At 40.7% G+C, this 22082-nt stretch overlaps 1 protein-coding gene across 20 annotated transcripts in view; it reads left to right on the top strand.

The window, feature by feature from the left end:
- The window catches only part of KCNMA1 (potassium calcium-activated channel subfamily M alpha 1), a 755813-nt gene that overhangs the window by 610957 nt on the left and 122774 nt on the right, over nt 1–22082 (top strand). For 17 of the 20 annotated variants that reach the window (XM_075934712.2, XM_075934716.2, XM_075934715.2 and 14 more), the window contains 2 exons: nt 2829–2915; nt 8588–8664. In XM_075934712.2, the coding sequence (XP_075790827.1) occupies nt 2829–2915; nt 8588–8664 (164 nt within the window). Of the gene's footprint in view, nt 1–2828; nt 2916–8587; nt 8665–13015; nt 13025–19572; nt 19747–22082 lie in introns of all 20 variants that reach the window. The other 3 variants (XM_014569149.4, XM_014569142.4, XM_075934723.2) reach the window with 2 other exon arrangements.

The raw sequence follows: 22082 nt of genomic DNA, 5'->3' as shown, positions 1-22082 counted from the left end.
CCAGCTACTGGCATCCTGACAAGATGGCAGAGTAAGCAGCCTGACTCACATCAGAGAGACCAAGAATCTGATGTCACAGGGAGGAAACGTGTTTAGGACAAAGAGCTTTGGGTGGGAAAGATGGAATACAAAATTTGGAGAAGGGGGAAGAAAAAATGGTACTTGCTGAGCCAGGAGACTGTGACTAAGATGGGAAGTGTTGGAGTTGGAGACTGGGACTGGCTAGGTGAGGAGTCTTGGACTAGGATGAGGAGGTAAGGGCAAAACGAAGGCAAGGAGGAGTGAGAAGGGATAGGCTGGAGAAAGGAGGCAGAATGTGTCAGGTTTCAGTGGGACAGGAGCAGAAAGGTCTTTGCTAACAGGTAAAAATGTTGAGGCTCAGGAATTCTGGAGGATACTGTTCGCTGGGATCAAATATCCATGACACCCAACCACTGGCAAAGAATGTGTCTCATCCATCTACTGTTGCTATCAGTTTCTCTTTTAACTTGAGTAGCAGAGATCTGTGCGGTAGTTCTAAAGGCTCCCGCCATGTGGGTGCCGATATAATTCCATGTAATCGAATGTCTTGTTTTTTCAGTTTGCTTTTTTAAAATGTAGAAAATTGTATCAACCTTCTTGCCCCTCCCCAAGTAAAAGAACACTTTAGTTGCCAAGTCAAGCACTCAAAAGTTAGCAAATGTCAGACTTAAGGTTGCCTGTACATCTTCAGTTCAGTCCCCTTGGACACACTTTTTTCAGGACCTCTTGCCTCTTTCATTGGACTGGATGGACTGTGCTTTAGAACAAATTAGGTTTGTGTAGTGATGGAGGTTGTTGTCTGTAGGATCTTAGCCGCCTCCGTTGTTGCAGAAGCTGGAGCTGTTTTGTGAATGAGGAAAGGGAGGCTTTAAACATACCAGGTGCTATATAATCCTAAGTAGTCTGAAAAATATCAGGCTTTTGTAATGTCAGATCAGGTATCTAAAACGACTAAACTCTTTTAACCTTAGTCTCCCACTGCTTCTGCTCGTCTCCCCACTGCAAAATAGGAATAATCCACCCCTCTATCCACACACACACACACCTCTCGCTCCACAGATGTGCTATGCAAATTAATGAATAAATATTTAGGAAGTAGTCAGATACTATAGTGCTGAAAAATCCATGAGGCGGTGAATAATTCTGTACATAGAACAGGATTGTCTGCACAGGGCTACAGGTGAAGCAATAAACTATTGAGCAGCTTATTATTCAGTGAGCAGCATCCAAACTATTCGGTTAAGGAGCTAAAAATAGTACATGATCATGACAATGAGGACTATATCCTAAAACATGCCCAAGAGGCCGAATTTAGGGTGCACTGGCAGCCTTATATCTGACAGTAAGCTTGCAAAATCAGCTTTTAAAAGTTAGGTAATGTTCTTGTCACATAAGATTTTTGATGTGTATATGTGTGCATCTGTATATAAAAGTATGTGAGCAGATGCACATGCATAAGTCATACATATTCAGTATATAAAGTAGAGTATATGAAAATGTTATGTATTTAAGAAAACATTCTGTACTTACCAGCATTATCTAACTCAATAATTTATCTATAATCAAGACTATGGAAACATTTGAGCCTATATTTCCCAAATAATAAGGGTACAAATCTTTAGCAATGCGCATACTTGCAATATTAGCACCTTATGTCCATTCACATATACGTTTTATCGATTGCTGCATTTACATCTTTCCTAAAAGTCACTGTCTGATAAAGCCACAAGCATCATAGTTTCTTTTATCCCTAGTTTACTGTAAATCTTGCATGCATACTCCTACTACTCTTTAACTTACAAAGCTTAAACTTGATAAAAAAGAAAGTGAAACATTTGGCAAGCTTTATTAAACTTATAGTCAAGAGCGGAGTTATTTTACACTTCATAGTAAAACATGATGAAGAATAAACATGGCTGCCTGATACCTTATAAAATTACCATAACCAAAAATACTCTGGTGCTAAATCTTCTCGACGGTGTAGCAGATATTTTACACATAAGCAGAGATCAACACCCCCACCCCCAATGTTAACCTGCGATTTCCTCCATCAAACTGAATTGCAGTCACTCTGTCAGGGTGGCTGGGTTATTTTGTTTTTTTCCAGAGGCTGTATAGTAAAGGCTTTTTTATAAATGTTATATTCATTTTATGTTTTCCTCAGTAATAGCGACTGGTTGTCTTGTACCATTCCCCTTGAGTGTATGTGTATATTTATTATATTATAAACAATATAATATATACAGTTGGGGTCCCATTACAGTATTTTTCATAAGAAATTGGCACAATGATATTTAAAATCATTTAATTCATGAAATGCCTTTGTACTATTATCAAGCAGTTGCTTCCTTGGGGGGGGGGGGGGGGAATCTCTTCCCTTTTCACCATATCATGAACTTTTTCATCAGCCTGTATAACAGCGCAAGAAAGCTAAACTGTTCCGATTCACACATGTCTTTTCTGAAATGCTCTTTTTGCTTTGTTTTGGTAAAAGATGCTAATTCTGTGATGGCTAGAATGTAAGAAAGTAGTGACTTTAGAGCTGAAATGGTGATATGATTTTAAGGGAAGATACACACGCCTGTTACATATTGAAGTCCTGTAATGATACCCATTGTTGATGTTGAAGCAGTGGTCTGATTGGAAATTTTAAAGAAGAAACTGGCTTCAAATTTCCTTATAGCCTTTCCTGACTAGTGGGTTCCCTAGAATAAGACAAAAAATACAGCATTTTTGAGCACTCCATGAGAAGTGATATAAACTCACAGCCTTTGTCTTTTTGTGTTTGTTTGTGTTTCATTGAGCAGTATATTAATCAATCCTGGAAACCATGTCAAGATTCAAGAAGGTACTTTAGGATTCTTCATTGCAAGTGATGCCAAAGAAGTAAAAAGGTAATTTTTTATTGGCTCTTTTCAATTGAAAAATGCAGTTTCTTCCTTGGTTTGTTCTTCACATTCAGAGCTTCATCCCAACTCCCATGGAAGTCAGCAGGAGGAGTCACATTTCTTCAATGAGGGTAGATTTGGACCAAATTCAGCCATCAAAACACATGTGGCTCTTCTTTTGGACTCTTTCTCGTGGCCAAAAAAAAAAGTCGTTTTCATTTTATTTCAGTTGCAGCAAAATTATTACTTCAAAGTTGTGTGTGTTAAACTCCCTTTGGATTTGAGGTTGGGAGTGCAAGGTTGGTGGTTGCACATAGTGGTAGCATATAGGGCTAGCCACTCCCCCTGCTGGTCCATCAGTGCAGTCCATGCTGTGGTGCCTCTTCTTGGCCAGCAGGCTTCCTTCACTCCTTTCTCGTTACCAGCCAGCCCTGTTACTCGCTGAGGTGGTTGGTATACCAATTTCCATCCATGACAACAGCAAGTGAAAGCAGATCTTCCTGCTGCGACTTGCCTTTTCCAGAAATCTTTGACCAGAAATATGCATTGTTGCTCTCTCCCTTCCTACCTTCCCTAGCCATTCTGTGCAAAGCTGGTCTTTATCAGGTGTGCTTTAGCTCACAAAGCCATTTATGAAAATTGATTGCCAATTTCACCCTTTGAACTTGGTAAATCAGAGTCAGAAAACATGTTCCAAAATTGAGAGAAACTGAATCCCTCTCCATGAATTCTCAGCCTTTGTTTTCAAACAAGTGGTAGATGCTTTGGTGGGATCTAAATGTTTTGGAAACCAACATATATACACCATATAGATTCAAGCAGGAAGGTTTATTACGCACAGCGCTGGTGGAGTGCCACTTGGCCACTTGGGCTCAGCAAACACTGCCAAGCAAATAATTACAATAGACGGTATAGGGTCTCCCCAAGGATTGCCTTGCAAGGCATAGCTATTTTCCGGTTGGGATTCATAGGAATGCTGATGGTGCTTTTCCAACATGTGCGGGGGTGGTTTATAGGTGTTGTTCTGGGGGTATAAGCAAAGACAAAGTAAGGTACGCAGCAAGCAATTGTTTAAAGTATGCCTTTGGTAGATTTGCGAGTTGGGCTTGTTAGAGTGGGCTATCTCTAGTTCATTGGCAACAATTTGTGGTTAGCCTTGAGAAGGCAGCTGGGTGTGCTTTCCCATGCCAAGAAGCAGACTGGGTGGCATTCTGCAGAGCCATAACCTTGGGTGTGTATGTGAAATTCATGATAATGGTACCCAATTATTGCTTTCCACTTGGTGTTGCACTGCTTAGCTTATAAACAGATAGGGCTGCTGTCCTGTGTCCGTCCTGTTTTCCCAGAGTTTCCTGTTATCTGTTTTGGCTCATCAAGGCCTTGTGTCTTTGCCTCGACTGCACAGCAAGGCCTCTGCAAAGGCTTAACCAGAGACCATAGTTTGGGGTCTTACCTACGTATCAATGGGCTATTGGAAAATTTATCTCTACACAATGACAATAACAACAATTCTAGGAGAGTAAAAAACAGGATTTTTACCTAAGTACAATAAAACAAACCAAACATATGTTATACACTGTAGCTCAAATTAAATGTTTTTGTTTATTGTTATGTGCTTTAAGGGATGTTGACACATCTTTTAGGTTATAACTATACCATATTGCATTGCATATTTAACACGGTTTATGCACCATAAATTGTAGTAGAGTAATTTTGTGTATTGCTAAAACTATGATTTTTTATGTTTTTTACATAATAGGTACATATTACACACCTTTATGTTAAGGATTTATTGTAGTGAAGAGCTGTATATAAAGAGTTGAGTGCTAATGTGTCATAGATGCAATATAAGTGATGTCTTTTTCATGCTTTAGCCACTTACATTTTATTATGCATTATGGAAATCCATTTATTTTAATTATTTTATCAATATGGTAATTTCATTTTAAAAAGCATCTCAGTCACTTATTCTTGGTCTTGCACTTAGGGTATAGCCTGCACTGCGATCTGCAGTGTGATTGGAGCATGGCTAGGCATAGCTTTCATCATGCTACCGCAGCTAAAAGTAGCAGTCTTCAGTGTGGCGGTCTTTAGTGCACTCTAGCAATGTGGGTCCCTGGCCTGCTGACACAGCTCATCCTGAAGCTCATGCCTCTGTAGCTACATTGAAGGGTGACTGCTGTTTTTAGCCATCTGGTGCAGGTATGTCTAGCCAAGCAGCAGAGCAGACCTACCCAGAGAGCATCCCATGTAGCCTACACTAGGGTTCTAGTTCTGCATTAGAGTGTGACAGCAGGGACCCCACTCCTGTGCAGTGTCTTCTAAACTTGTATGGTGTGGGGAGGGATTGATGCTGAAGGACCTGCTTCAGCTGGACTAAATGTACTAAGAGGGAACTGCAAAAACTGGAGAGGAAATTTTGGCCTACGGAATAATAGGAAAATCACACAGTAAGGAGGGAAATGTATCCCAGGAGTCCACATGGTCCATAGAAGAATAGAGACTGACTCTCCTGAGTCCCAGTTCTATCTCTGACAGTGACTGGTTTGAGTATTTTAGTCCACTAGTCCTCATAGCAGGCTTAGAACCCAAATCTCCTGATGGCTCGCGTTATGCTGACTCCACTAAACCCTGCTGCTTTCAAGTCACTTACACATTCTCATATAATTCACACAGCTGAATCTGGGCCGGTTTGAATTGTTTTGTGTAGATTAAATTCACAGTTGTTTGAATTAGACCCCCTAATTCTTCTTATTATTCTACTCTGATTGTTCCTTCCTAAGGGTATGTCTATACTAGCCCCCTAGTTTTAATTAGGGAGGCTAATGAGGGCGACTGAAATTGCAAATGAAGCCCGGGATTTAAATATCCTGCGCTTCATTAGCATGTTCCTGGGCAGTCGCCATTTTGGAAATTGCGTAGCCCAGAATAACTGCCCACGTCTACACGCGGCAGAGAAGGGTGATTCCGAAATAAACCCCTTATTTTGAATTACCAGTTAAACCTCATCTAAGTGAATTACTTTGAGATAAACAGGATGAAGTTTAATAAGAACAAATGCAGTTTAACAAAAGAGAGCATCTACACAGCAAAAGCACATCGAAAAAGTGATCTGCTTTTTCGAAAGATAGCATCCATACTAAATGGGAAGCGACTATCTAGGAAGGAGTACTATAGAAAGGGATCTAGGGGTCATAGTGGGCCATGAGCTAAACATAATTTTGGGATGCATTAATAGGTGTGTTGTGAGCAAGACATGAGAAGTCATTCTTCTGCTCTACTCTGATTAGGTCTTAGTTGGAGTATTGTGTCCAGTTCTGGGCACCACATTTCAAGAAAGATGTGGAGAAATTGAAGAAGGTCCAGAGGAGAGCCACAAAAATGATGAAAGGTCTAGAGAACATGAGCTACGAGGGAAGACTGAAAGAATTAGTCTTCTCCTTTCCAAACGAAACAAGCCTAAGACAGGACATGATAGCAGTTTTCAAGTATCTAAAAGGGAGTCACAAGGAGGAGGGAGTCAAATTGTTTGCCTTGGCCTCTGAGGATAGGACAAGAAACAATGGGCTTAAACTGCAGCAAGGGAGGTTTTAGGTTGGATATTAGGAAAAAATTCCTATTGCTTCTTGTCCTAAGGCTATGTCTAGACTGCAGGCTTATTTCGAAAGAAACTTTTCCAGAAGAGAGCTTCCAAAAAAACTTCTTCCAAAAGAGAGTGTCAACACAGCAAAAGCACATTGAAAAAGCGATCTGCTTTTTCAAAAGATAGCTTCCACACGAATGGATATTGTCTCGTATTTAAGCTGTGATTACTATAGGCAGAGTGGCCACCAGGGCACCTTTTCTTTTTCTTTTTTCCTCTTCTTTCAAAATAACTCCCTCTTCCCTGTCCACACACGCCTTTTTCCAAAAGAGCTCCTCCTCGTAGAAAGAGGTTTACCAATGTTGGAAAACCCCCTCTGTTTTAAGGGGTGTTTTAAACCTGACACTAATTAAAAACATCAGCCGTAGGTCAATCCTGGAGAATATTCATTGACTCCAGGTAGCCTGGCAGTCTGAGAGTTTGGACACCTCTGTGGCAAACTGGCTCTTTGACTTCAGATGTATCCCTTGTTTTCTCTAGGGTCCAGTTCCCCCTTCTGTAGCGTGAGGACCATAACACCCAGTTTCAGGTAATGCCTGGAAACAGCACAGGAAAACACCCGGAAATAGCCCTGCAGGCTCTGCTGCTCCTGTGCGCAGTGCTAGTCACTCCCTCTTTTTTCTTGTGCTTCAGGGGTCTGGCAGATGGATTATGTTTCTTCTTATGCCAGGAAAGTACCATGTTCCCTGAGCCCTCTCCCTCTCTTTAACATCCCTGAACGCTGTGAAACATAAATAAACCCTTGTTATTTTTGTCTCCATGAGTGCATAACAGTACTTTCATTTACACTGGAACTAAGATTTTATACATTCCTGTCCCTGTGCATTTGATGCTTATTTTAATTTCCAGTATCCCAGGATTGTAGGTTCTTCTGGCCTCTCCTATTTCCGGAGCCTTCAAGCCACCTCAGGTGCAGGAGCAGTATTACCTGCAAGACCTCTCATTTTCATCAACCTGAATCTGTAGAGAGGAGTCAGAGGCAGGCCATGGGGGAAGTTTGGCAGCTACTGAAGGGCTGGTGTGCCCCAGTTTGTCATGCTAGAAAAAAACATGTGCATACTATAGCATCCCAGACTGGCTCAATTTGAGACGTGCTTTGCGATCGTCACTTAGTGTACACGTGTCAGAGCATTAGTATGTGGCATACTGACGTGACAGGCGTGTGAAATCTCCAGTGGTGTATGTTTGTTAAAACATCATTTTTATTTTATTGGTATGTTATGTTTTTTTGCACTTACTGCTAGGTGAAGTATGCAAAACGTAGGGTAACAGGCAATATGTAAAAGCCTAAATAGGCAGAGCTAGGTAGGTCGTCTTGTGAATTACATCATTTTGTTTGCTTAGGGATTATTGCTGAGGGTTTTCTTATGCTGTCAAAACGAGTGTGATTCTGCTCTAATTGAAGCCTGATGGCAAAAGGAAAGAAATCTGAACCAAGATAACTAAAGTCACCATGTTTATTCACTGCTTTTTAAGACTAATTTTTCAGACGCTAGCTTCCATTTTTACAGATGCAAGTAATTGCACACATGATGTTCTTGACCACAATTTAGGTCACAATGATACAGAAATCCCAGATTGCTCTAACTAATATGGAGGTCTGGGGCAAACTTGGCTCTAAATCCTTAGCTGTCCTTCTCAAAAACCATTCAGCTCTGAATTGGTGACTTTCAAGTCAAGAACAGTGAACTCATTTCATATGTGCCTTGATGATGAGACTCATTGGATGCTACTTTTTAAAGATGAAATGGAAATGATCTGATCCACTGTGTCATATTTGTCAACCTTTCTCCTAATTATTTTTCAAATGAAAGTTTATTAAAAGAAGCACTAAGTTGAATCATAGTCTTGTGTTTGAAATTAATGGTCTTGCAGCAAACATTTCCTCCTTTAAATGTCTGAACCTTTCCAAAGATTAAAGGAAATTAGTGCTGGCATGTTTCATTAATTTGGCAATGTAGCAGGAGGAAATGTGGGACTAATTTCATTTGTGTGGATTAAGAAATGTGTCAGTTTTTCCATTCTGTCTCTCTAGGGCATTTTTTTACTGCAAGGCCTGTCATGATGACATCACAGATCCCAAAAGAATAAAAAAATGTGGCTGCAAACGGCGTAAGTAATATTTCTTCTCCCTTCCTTCTTTCCCCTTTCCCTCTACCCCAACCCTTCCAGGAACTGTTCAGCCTTAAGGAATCTCTTTAAATGCATTTATGTGTTTTACACAGTGGTGCAGAAAGGGTAGGAAATAAATACATGGCAATGCTGTTAAATGTCATCTGTAATTCTGACAGATGAATATATTTAAAATTAAATTTCACACCACTCACTCACACCTGCAGCTTCATTAAAATGCCTGTTTGTGTCCAAAGTTAATGAAGTTCAGGTAATTAAATCAAGATGAATGTGTGCCCACAGCACTTTTATTTGTGGGCAATAGGAGGTTCTGTGTAGATTAACAAACTTATCCACTCAGGACCAAATTCTGCCCTGACTTACATCCCATGAAAACCCATTATTTGCAATAGCTTCTGAGAAGCATAAAGGCAGATTTGGGTCTTGCATAATGTAATTTAACATATAAAGTAAGCTAAGAAACAGCATGAGCTATGTAACAATGCTGATATAAAATATTATGATGAGTCCCATAGGCTCCATCCTGCTGTCATTCTGCAAAGGAAGCCCTGAAGTCAATGGAAGTTCAGTGCACAGACAGAAGAAATGCAGCACTTGTCTTTTAAATAGGACAAAATTCTGCTTTCAGAGATGTTCAGCAGACTTCAGTGTTTATCAGCTGCTTTACACAGGTTAATAGAACTGTGAATGATGTCAGTGGGAGATTTGCGAGTGCAGGGAGAGAAGAATTTTGGAGTTGAGGTCTAGTTTTGTTTTTGGTTTATTTCTTTATAATTATGTCTGAATGATATCTGACTCTGCAGTTTTGCTGGACTTTTTGCAATCAGGTTACCCAAACCACATGCCCACATACAGGCAGTCCCCGAGTTACGCGGATCCGACTTATGTCGGATCCGCAGTTACGAACGGGGATTTTCTCGCCCCGGAGGACTGGAGCGGCGGGATGCCTGGTCCTGCCGCCCGCCTCCTCCAGGGCGAGAAAAGCTGCTCCCCGTCTCCCTGGTCTGCTGGGGGAGCCAGCAGACCAGGGAGACGGGGAGCAAAGCGGCAGAGGACCTGGGGCCGGACCCGCGGCGCTTCCAGCTGATCTGGAAGCGCCGCGGTCCGGCCCAGGTCCTCTGCCGCTTTGCTCCCCGTCTCCCTGGTCTGCTGGGGGGGGACGCAGTTAGTGCCCCCCCCCCCCCCAGCAGACCAGGGAGACGTGGAGCAAAGCCCAGGGTCTGTGGTAGAGCAGGTGGGGCGCTGCCGGTTGAATCAGGACGCCTGGGGCAGAGCAGCTGGCGTGCTGCTGGGTTGCTCCAGTAGCGCCGAGGAGCGGCCGCGCTACTGGACCAACCCAGCAGCACCCGAGCTGCTCTGCCCCAGGCATCCCCAAGTCAGCCACTGCTGAAACTGACCAGCGCTGACTACAGGAAGCCCCAGGCAGAGTTGCTCTGCCCCAGGCTTCCTGGAATCAGCCGCTGATCAGTTTCAGCAGCAGCTGACTTGGGGACGCCTGGGGTTCTTAAGTTGAATCTGTATGTAAGTCGGGACTGGTGTCCAGATTCAGCCGCTGTTGAAACTGATCAGTTTCAGCAGCGGCTGAATCTGGACGCCAGTTCCGACTTACATACAGATTCAACTTAAGAACAAACCTACAGTCCCTATCTTGTACGTAACCCGGGAACTGCCTTTATTTCATTGGTCAAATCCATTTCTGGGGCACTATTTGTAGTATAGATTTCAACTGTGTGGGGATTCCTTCTCTCTACCGATTTAACTCTGGTGTGTACACTTTCTATGGTTTACATGATGATCTGCCATTAAAAAGCACATGAAGTGCAGAGATCCTGTTTAGAGTCACAAGAAAGGTGGTTTAGACTCTCAGCAGAGGTTGCCCATGCTTCTGCTCCTCTTATTTTATGATTCCCAGAATACTGTGGCCTACTCAATGCTGTTGGGTCCATTCTAGCCTTTTCTTCCAAATGCCAAAATGACAGAGGGACATCACACACACCAGTATAACAGTGCTTATCCTCAACCCAAACCAGATAATTCTTTAAGGACTCTATTGAGAGAGAACAATATTATTAAAGGCAACCTTCCTCTTCTCCGCCATTTTTATTATGCTATCATAAGAAAATAATAGAGAAACTTTGATTTCCATGTACTTTGCATTCACTGTGACTGTTGTGGCTGTCATTCTCCTTTCAAATCTCTTCCAAAAAAAGACCCAATCACAGAGAACAAAGATACACATGTCTGATGTGGAAGGAATGCATGCATTTGCCTAACAGATTGATAAAAATTGTTGAAGAACTGCTTATCCATGTGTGACTGTGACCCTAGAACTTCTGACAAGGTCAGCGAGACTGCTGAGTAAGTTCGGGTCAAGCAAGTTAAAAATGCTTTTGGGTTCTCACAAAACTAATTTCCCCCCAGGATTTCCCAGAGAGAAGGGGAACATGTTACCAGCGGGGGGCGGGGGTGCCAGTTATATATTCTTATTTTGCCCCACCCAACCTTTTATACCTGTAGTACCATGATATATTCATGTCTAGGCTTCTACCAAATTCTCCCAGAGACTTGGTATCGTTTGGATGGGAGACCTATATTGTTGTATCACATTTAACTCAAATATATTGATACTAATTAACTAGCAACTATGATAGAAAGGCTGGAAACCTGAAATGGCATAATATATGCAAGCCAGGGAGGAGAAGACTTCTTGGAAAGAGACCAGCGAACACAGTATAAAACAGGGGTAAGGTTGCGTCAGGGCTAGATTGACAACGTCTGCATGTAGCACTAGGAAATGTTCCCAACGACGTGGTCACACACATCAGTCCAGTGCATAAAAGGGAGTTGGACAGATGTGGAATGAAATGATGGAGTTAGTGAGGCTGAAGAAGCCTGTCAGAGCCACCACATGGAAGATTACCCCTTTGGCATTCAGTGCTCCAAGTCAAGTGGGGAGTGGAGGTGAAGACAAAGATGGGAAAATCTAATATTTATTCAGAATGTTCTCTTAGTTTGTTCTCTCTGTCGCACACACACATGCACACACACCAGCTTGTAACATTGTGTTCATAATTATTAGCAATAATATAGTAGCTTTTTGTTTAAAGTCCTGTCAATCAGTGAATCATAGAGCACATGATTTTCAATGGTGACTAGTTATTTTTTTTAATCAAGAAATTTTTGGATACCCAACTTTGAGACTCCTTCGTAGGGAGTCTTGTACATCTACCTCTTTAAGGTATCACAGTTTTGGCCCTCAAAATCACTAATCACCTTTGGAAATCTTGCCTGTCTTTGGTGCCCAAATTGTTTCTTTAAAAACACATTCTTGCTAAAAACAAAGTAGAAATTACACTAAAAACATTTCCTTCTAAATTGGTGGGACCTGGCTGTCTATTTAATTTCTGACGACACTGTGAACATATCAGATATATTTTTTTAACATTAATGAGCAACATAATCAAAATGAGAAACAGTGGAGTGCAGATGACATGTAAGATAAAATGAAGGAATGAAGATAAAACTATCAGCATGTACAGGTGAATGAAATGTGAAAGAATGTCTTCTTTACATAGAAATCTTAATTATTATGGCATTAATTACATGCAGCTTCCTGGGACAGTTGAAAGCCATGTTCTTTAATAATGCATCTGAGGTTTCATGTCCCTTTAGATATTGTCTGAATATTAACGGTGGTATTGTCAGGGTCTAGGAGTGAGCCTGACCTACATAGCCATTTGTCCAAACCTGTTAGGCCTAGTATTAATAATTCAAGTAAGAACTATGCTTCTCCACAAGGCTAGGGATAATTAAAGTAACTATGCTTTCCTTTCACAGTTTTCAGCTATCCATTCTTCTCCCTCCTCTCCTAACTGCCTGAACAATCTGTAAATGTTCACATCTCCTTGTCCAAAAAGAAATCTATAAATTCTATTCACAAGCCATTGATAATCGTGTTGTATATTTAGCTTATGTTTTCAATTTCTTTCTTATTTAATTTCATTGTAGCTTTTCAGCAAAGGGCCAAATGTGTATTCATATATACTAAATACAGCCACGCTGGGATGAAATCTCTAAGCCGGACAGTTCACACTTTCTGTTTTCTTTCATTCTGTATAACAACTCTTGTCTAATTCTCTATAAATTTTTTCCAGCCACTTGCTTGCTGCAAAGGGTGGGGGCTGAACCCCTGAGGGACAGAGCGTGTGTACGTTGATGTTTTTTAAAGGAATGTGTTGTAACCTGTGAAAATTGACAAATTTTTGATTTATTTTTCCTCTTTGCTGCCTTGGAACACGGTCCCTACTATATTTTAACTGCACACTGATAGTGATCTATTGTGAGTAAAAACGGGTTCCCTGTAGCCCAGAGTGCGGTCCAACCTGTCTTTCTCTAGCGGAGAGTTTTTTTGTTTTGTTTTGTTTTGTTTAGTAGTTTGGTTCTTTTCTTTAATATTTATGTTGCATGTAGCAGTGATGTCATACCCCCCCGCCTTTCTCATCCTTGACACCCACACGGATCAGGGCGACGTTGAAGAAAATACAGCAGTTTCCTCCTCCTCTTCCCTTTCCTCTCCATTTTCTCCCCAATCTTATTTTTATCTCCAATGGAAAATGAAGCCTTGACAATGACATTTCCTTTAAATGGCTTTGGACTTCTCATTACTTTTTAGGGTTGCTAGTTAGACTGGAGTAATTACCACTATAGCACGGTTTGCCTGTTTAAGTGGAATTCATTGCCCGGCTTGTATGCAAGGTCTTGTACATGTATGCTCTGCTGCTCAGTTTCATTTCATGACAGAAAGAGCAATTCAGCAACCCCCCAGTGTCCCTTCTCCCCACCCCCTCCCCTGAAAAAAATAAGCCAGGCAATGAATTAATTGTGTGATCAACCTCTGATACATAAACCTTAAACCTGTCCTTAACTGGAGACATGTGACTCTACAGTGGTAATTATTTTTCACCAGTCTATGAAATTCCCGTTGCTGTGTAGGGCCCAATTATGCTTTCAGTAGCATAACTCTGAGGCTTATTACTGATCCAGTATGAACTTTTTAGACACTCCATCTGAATATGAGCCACAACATTGTTAAGTCTACAGTTCTGTGGAGGCATTTAAACATTTCTTAGGGTACACGTGGTCATGGTAGTTACAATAAATACAGCACTTGGGAGGTGCAGAATAGTTTTCATTTGCACTGATTAGATGGACAGGCACTCCAACGAAAATACATCGGAAAGGGGTGGGGTACTACTACCATACTTACAGGACTATACATAGCTTCTCAGTATGACTAAACTGTTCCCCAGAAGTTTCAGGGGCCAGCATTAGATAGTTCCATGATGTAGTAAGCCAGAGTGGTCCCACTGTGAGCTCACTAACCATTCATTTTAGCCATGGTTACTCCAAACCCGTAAGGCTCCTTTTTTTAACTGTCTCCCCAAATGTTGCTGTTAGTTTGTTTTATGGCAGCAAAAGATTCTGGCTGCCTTGTGCTAAGGGCTGTACAATCAAATAGGAACACAAAGACCCAAAGAATCCAGGAAAGACAGTATTTCTGGTAATAACATCACAGGGTTAGCCAATTAGCATATCCCAGTGTGGTAATGCCATTTGTTGTTGGGAGGTATGTCGAGAAAAAGGGAATCTACTACTCCATGCAAGTTGCTGAACGACACAATTGAAATCAAGTAAATAGTTCAAGAACCACGTTCACCAGCTTTCCTATTTGAGACTATCAGTGGTGGCAGAATTGACCACTTGCATAGTAACAATTTACAGTTCAGCCAGATAACACCTTCCTCCTGATTCTTGGACAGAGAATGGATTTTTACATGCACACTGCTTCCAGAATTGACACCCGAAAATTTAGTACATTATACGAGGACTTCAGTGCTGACATTAGTGACTCTAGAACCTCACCCCGCATCCTCGGGGGGGTTGCCCTGATGTCAGCTAAAAGCAGTGGTCTGATTGGCCTGCTGGGTTCCTGCATCTCAGTTTTGTTTTTAATTTCAGTTCCTATCTTCAGCAAATCAGGATTTGAAAGCAAGCATCCAGTTCCTGCTGCAATCATCTTTGATCCAGTAGAGCTCAATTAACAGTATCAGGACTATTAAGTCAAAAATAAATAGGTTTAAAAGTAAGATTATAATTTAAAAAGTTAGACTAAAAATGTCAAAATGGGGGGTTTGTTCGTTATTTCTAAATTATCTACATATCAGATGTGTCTTCATTGCACAAGAAAAGATTATTTATCTTACTTTGCACCTTGCAAATTCCCCATAGGGTCTAGGATTCAATCTGTGTTCTATCTGTAGTGCACATCATCACCACCAATAAAGAGTCTGCCATCAGAATTTAGGTGACAGTTTAGATAATGATGCAAAAAGTACAATATCATATAATAGAATCCTTCTTTTTTTGCCATTTCAAATTGGTTTGGTTGCCATGTAAGCCCTAATATTGTAGCCCACAATTCATACTAGACATACTTATTCTCAGACACAAAACTATTCCTGGAAAAAAGAGGCTAGTTTGAGTCCTGTTTTGAAGACCAACTCCATCAAGAACAGAGATATTGAAAAGAAGAATCCAGTCTTACATAGTCACTTTTGAATATAATTCACCTTGAGCTGACAAGCAGAATCAAACAAGAATATAGTTTTTAAAAAACCCACCCAGCACTGCTACTTTGCATTAGTTCTTCTACTAGTTTCAGCCCAGTTAGAAATGAAGGAAGGAAGGAAGTATTAAGAACACATTTGCTGAGTGTTCCCTGAAATATAATGAAGGAAGGGTCATGAAGATGCATGAAAATAAAAATAAATTGGTCTATGAAATGTTATTAATTCAAAACATGCAAGTCTTTCCTAACGTTCCCGAAAGGCAGTGGAACGTGCCGATTGTCCAACAACTTCACCTGCTACTCCTGCGGTTTTGGCTGAAGAACAAGAACACCCTGTGAATTTCAGGAAACGGCTAACAAATTACCTATGACTGACATCACTTAAAGTCAGAAATTTGCAAAACTCACACAATAGCTTGCAGGCTGCATTTGGTGGTCTTGAAATTGCCCTGGAACACAGTGAAATGACGGAGAGCTAGCTTTGCCGGTCAGGTTAAGAGAAAATCAATTGTCACCAGTTTGACAGGCTGCTGTATTTTTAAGAAAACTGAAATTGTGCTGTGGGAAGCCCTTTCAATTTTTTAGATTGATGATGTTACCCAACGTCGCCAAAAGGCAATCAGATCAATATGGCCTTCTTTTAATGCTGCTACTTGCTTTCTTCCATAATTTCTTTGTAAAGTTCCCCTTCGTTGTCATGTTACTTGCTGTGGATCATGAGAACTTGATGAATTGAAATGACATTGTATCCATTTCAATTCGTAATGGTAGTTGGGCGCTTTTTTTACTCACTGCCAATCAAGTGACCTCCAGTCCCGGTTGTATTTAACCAGCTGCTGTTTGATAAAGATCCACTAGATGTCCTCATAGATCTACTTTTTATTACCATTGAGTTTCAAGAGTAAAGCTACTATTAGTGATGGGTGGAGCAGTGAAATCCGGGAGACTGTATGGTAACAAAAAAACCAAAAAACAACAAAAAAACAAACAAACAAAAAGCAATCAGCAGAGAAAAAGGGGTGCTTTGTCCTGCATGCTCTAGACAAGGAACTGTTATTTGACAACTTATTTAAAGAACAATCAGCCATTTCCCTTGCTTTTCTTTGTTCCTGGAAATATTCCCCATTACTCTTTGTGAATTTTAAATGACACCTCACTCAGACAATCTGAGGTATTTTCTTCTAGACATTTTGACAGGGCTTGGGGGACTTTCTACTTTGGAGGAGAATGCAGAGCGTCTGGCACTCTGGCAACACCTCATTTTCTGATCAGAAACAAAGAATTTCAGTCTGTTTTTAAAAACTGCCACAAAAACATTTTGGCCACTATAAAAATGATAAAATAAACGAAAGCTGAGAGCTGAAGTCTAAAATGTTGATAGTTTTGTAAACATTTCCAGAGAGCTTCAGAATCTTGCCTCAGCGTGCGGCTCTTATCAAATAGTTTTTGTGTCAGTGGAACAGCAACATTTGGTTCATTAGCAAAATCCAAGTTTCACTGGCTTGATTTCAGATACATAGACACTTCCCGTGTTTTGTTTTTTGTTTCCTTTTTGGGGGGCGTTTTATGTGGAGTAAAGGGCTCTGCCATTCCCTTTTAGCCATTTGTCTTTCAAGAACCTAAAATAGGATAATTAAGTTGTTTTATGTTCTGTTTTTATTTTCACTAGAACTGCAAATATAACAGTTCCATTCAGCATCCTGATCATTTCTACAAGGGTATGGTAGAGAATGATTGGATTTTTATGCAGCTGCTACAGGTATCATATGAATTTAGCATCCATCCAAAAGGCTGTACAAAAGAGCCCCTTATCCCCTGCTGATTACCATTTTTTATTAATATTTATGGAGGTTTAACAGGAAACAGTATGTGTGTGGCTGAACCATCTTTAATCATTTCTGTCTTGTCTTTGATCTTTTCACTAATCATCCTTACTAATATTCCATATTTTAATTTAAATTTATTTCAATATTGTATTTGGTATGAATGTAAAATGACTGTGTAACAGGAATGAAGAGTTACAGCATGTTTTCTTTACAAAATGTATTGCTTTGATATGTGATTGCTTATATACTGGTTTAAACCCTTTATAGCAAGTCTTTTGTGTTATATTTATTGCCAGGCTAAAGCCTGTTTCTTGCATGTTAACAATGTGAAATATCAAAAATGATGCATGGTCTCCAGAACAGTCAATAATAATAGTTAAAAACAGTCCCTGAAAGGTGTGAGATTTTAGATGTACTTGACAAAATTCCCTGTTATTGCCTAGAAGGGTTTAAATTGTTCACATCATTGGTTTAAGTCTGAATAAAACAGCTCCCAAAGTTTTCCTTCCAAGCCTTCCCTGACCTTAGCAATGATTTTTTTTAATTTTAAGAAATGCATTGTATCGTCTTATTTTCTGTTGACAAAATATGACTACAAGTAACTGAAAACCAGGGACTGTTACTAACCAACAATGGTATTACACAATTTTTCAGATACTGTGTTTCACTACAGCATTTGATTAGAAAAAATCCCTCAATGCAGCTTATTTGAAATCTAAAACGAGTCTTCCTTTTTCCCCTCAACTAGTATTAGTGTGTTTGAGTATTTTTTCTTTTGGAACTCCACATGTTGCTAGAGTGAAAAACAGAATAATAAAATAAAAAGAGGTGTAAGGGAAACATCTAAACAGTTTATTTGTAAATCTCCTCCCTTCTGAATCCCTGACTTTTAGATTTAAAAGTGCACGCTGGGGAGAATTAGGAGAGGAAAACATGGATGTCCTATGTTGTCCAAATTTGTCTGTATCAAAAGCTGCAGTGGAACCCCTGGTACTAAAAGCCAAGTTCTGAGGAATGATGTACAATGCACTGAACGGGCCTGGCGCTGCATGATGAGTTTCTGACCAGCTGTAAGATAACTTGAGTAGGATGCTAAAAGAACATGCCACTAGAAATGCAATTAATGTTTTAGAGGAATGGAATCACTGCTGAAGAGATCACTCATTCATCTCCCTCAATGCCTGTGTTCCACAATCATAATGTTACCCTTGCTTGACAATTATACTGTATGGCAAGTCACAAAGGCCTTAGAACAGGACTTGACCCATTGGAGAGAGAGAACTCCCTCTTTCCTGGTGACTATAGCATTAAAAAATGGCAAAACCGAGGGGAAATAATTTAAATAAGGCCACCACTGTCACATTTGAAAAAAACCCCACAACTTTCTAATAGAAGCTACAGGCAAAAGAAGCAGTTCCTTTTTGGCCACTTTTGTATTTAAAGGGTTTACTTTTGGCTTTCAGTGTTCTGCTTAAGTGGTGGTATAACTAAGCCAGTTCATGCTAAGGCATTACCAACAATGATGGTTCAGTGCAACATCTGAAACTATTTTCAAGTGGCATTTATTTTCATCTTCAGATCACAATTGTGAATAAGGCAAAATTGGGCAATGATATTTTCAAGTCATTTTAAAATTAAACGTGTTACGTTGATAGCAAATAGACATCTGAAGACGGTTGTGATGTTCGTTCACAGTTCCACTTGGAGCAGAAAATATGCCAATGATTGGTTCAGCATGTTCCAATGGACCAGTGTGTGTTTTGGTGATGCCTTATTTGTGAATTGACTTTAATGTCAAGCATATTTGCCATTATTAGCTGCAGCCCTCATGTGGACAAATTTTGGTATTCTGTCGAGAGTCCATTTCTGTTCCTGAAGGCATATTGTAAAGTCACTAAATCTTTCAGGAAATTTTGTGTAGACATCTTGTAACTCTCCACTAATGTGTAGTGAGAAATTATTAGTACTTTTTAGAGGCTCTCTACTTAAAAAAAAATAACTTTGACGTTTGCCACAAAAAATGTAGGTCCACATTATCTGATCGATTAACATCCTTAAATTTTTCTCTCTCTTTTTTGGCCCAGCAGTGTTAATTGTGCCAGGGAAAAAAAATGTTTTTAGGATTTTCTCGTTTTACATTGTTCTTTTTTAATCTGAAAATCTGATTGTGATTTTTTCCCTATGTCTCTGGTCACCCTGTATGGCTTGGGGAGAGTATAAAGAATAATTTATCTTTTCCCTACTTTTGATGTGCAGCCAAATTGTTATCAATAATCACATTGCATTTTTTTTCCTGGGTCAAGACTGTTAAACATAATCTAAGGCCTGTATTAAATCCCTTAAGTTACCTTCCAGCTACCTTGTTATATATTTATATAACCTTGCCATTAACCTGCTGCTCTTCCTCTCCTCCCATCCAACACATGGTTATAGCCAAGATGTCCATCTACAAGAGAATGAAACTGGCATGTTGTTTTGATTGCGGACGCTCTGAGCGTGACTGCTCTTGCATGTCAGGCAGTGTACATAGTAACATGGACACCCTTGAGAGAGCCTTCCCACTTTCTTCTGTCTCTGTTAATGATTGCTCCACCAGTTTACGTGCCTGTAAGTTTTAACACCAACACATGCTGTTCCATGTCTGTGGTGTCTGTGCTACCATCCCTGTCTTGTGTCGTACATTGTAGTTCTGTGAGTTTTATTGGGCTGATGCTTTTTTTCCAAACTAATTTTAATATAGTTCTATTTTTATGTATTACACGGTTTGGGGGGGAGGGGAGTTTAATACCAAAATTTAATTTACGCATCAATTTGCTTTATGTGCTTCTTAAAAACAGTGCGTCTTTGCAGCAGCATGTGAGACTTTTAGTAGCACAGCTTGGTGATGTTTTTGTTTTGATTTCATGCATACAGTATAAATTGTCATTAAATAGTAAAGTAAATGCCTTATTGATAGTTGAGGGGGGGAAGTCTGTGTCTAAATCTGTGACTACAAAGTTGGTAAAAAAAAAAAAACCTGTAAATTCAGTCTGCAAATATGATAGCAGTGTGGTTGAATGGCATATAATAGGCAGTGGAAATCCCCTATGAAGGATAGAATTTGTAGCTGAAGCTAGGGTTTCTTGTTTGTTTGTTTGTTTTTATTAGCCTTGTTCTTTGTAAGCTTTTGTTTTCTGTAAGGAAGGAAGTCCTCATTCAAGATAGACACCCCAGAAGGCTTTAGTACAGTTGAGCGTGCCCACTGTACAGCTATTTCATCATCAGCTGCTCTTTAATGAGACTACCCTGATACAAGCTTTATGTGAGGGAGTCCATGACAAAGTACCCTTGTGTGAAGGAGGAGTGAAATACACTTCTACCAACAGACAGTGGTTAGTACCTATCGTGACCAAGCCACAAAGGCGCCTCTGACGACATAGAGTGAGGGGCAGTGCATGTGGCTGTTCAATAAATTATTGGGAGCCAGAGCACACCTGTTCTTTCAGTGAATTCGTCAGCAGTCAAAGAAAATGATTAAGGACAACCACGGCCACTCTGTTCAAGTGTCCGTAACAGACAGAGCTTGTTTTCCTTTTCCCTATCCAAATGGATGGGCAAAATCAGAATGAGCTGTTAGGAAAGATCTAGCTTTGGTCAGGAAGAGCAGTCACCTTATACCGTCTGGTCTGGAACACAGGAGCTCCAACAAGGGCTGAGTGCAATGGGATTAGTGGATGCTGATCCATCATAAATGCAGAGTTTAGTGACACTTGGTGGATGCTTTGGCTCTAACTATTTTGGTCTGTGATCCCTGGATTCAGAGAGATGGATTCATGGCATCTAAACAAAAAGCTTTATCTAGCAGGCTTTTCTTGGTGATGAGAACCCTCTCTGTGTCCCAGTGTGTAGGTCCCAGCACTCTGAGGCTATGTTCTTACTGCACTCTGCTGGCAGCCATAGGTAGACTACATGGAACAGTGAAACAGTGTCCACACTGCAGCATGTAACTTCACGTGTCAGTGAATGTTCTGGCAAGGCGGAGGGCGCGGAGGCTATAGCAGTTCCCTGTGGCAAAGAAAGGCTCCGGCAGTGGGGCACTGCTGAAGCACCTTCCTCTTCCTCACCAGGCCTCTTTGCACTGCTACTGCCTTTTTCCTGCCGTGGGGAAAGCACTTGAGCAACAGAGAGGTAGCAGGACACTATGCAGCTCCCATAGCAGTCTCGATGGGGGAGGTGCAGCTTGGGCATGTACAGAGCTGTTGAGAGTGTCTACAGTAAGGGTTTGGGCCTTATTCAACTCGCCTAAGCGAAGTCTCACCATTTACACTATTTATACATGTGCTGGAGGGATGTGACACGTATGTACTCTGCATAGTGCCATAAAGGAGTGTGTAGCGTAGTTGTGGTGTCACTTTTTACAGTAGTCACCTCTAATGCATCACCTGCCACAGGTGTCAGCTTCCACTAGTAAATCCCTTGCTCTATACTAAGAGGTGGCACCCCTTGTTGAAACCTGGGTCACCACAGTGTATCGTCCAACCAACTGCCTTGTGCTCAGCCCAGTAAATGAGAACCTTTCCCTCCTGCGAGATACTGCAGATGCATTTACTCCTACAACCTGCGAGTCTCTGCAACCCAGCACAGAATAGTTTTACATTAATGCGGTCTCATGCAAAGAGACAGTGGTTGAGTCCTGGCACTGCTGCTAGCAGCCAACAGACAGAGCTAAATGAATACGTCCTCTACAAATGGGTGACCATGGATATCATCTGGCAAGCAAAAAGAAGTCATAATTTTAATAGTTCTTGGTGCTTTCCAGTTCACTTAAGGCTTGGTTTTAATTTCATTGCCTAGTCAACCAAAAGCATCCTGTGTATGATAGCATTGCCCTCAACAGCACCACTTTGGGAAACACGTCACACCCATATTACATGTTGAAATCTAAGGGATATTGACAACTTTAG

This window comes from Pelodiscus sinensis, chromosome 8 (assembly GCF_052426305.1).
Source record: "Pelodiscus sinensis isolate ZL-2025 chromosome 8, ASM5242630v1, whole genome shotgun sequence".
In the NCBI taxonomy this organism is placed as follows: domain Eukaryota; kingdom Metazoa; phylum Chordata; order Testudines; family Trionychidae; genus Pelodiscus; species Pelodiscus sinensis.
This window is presented reverse-complemented; position numbering and strand designations above follow the sequence as displayed.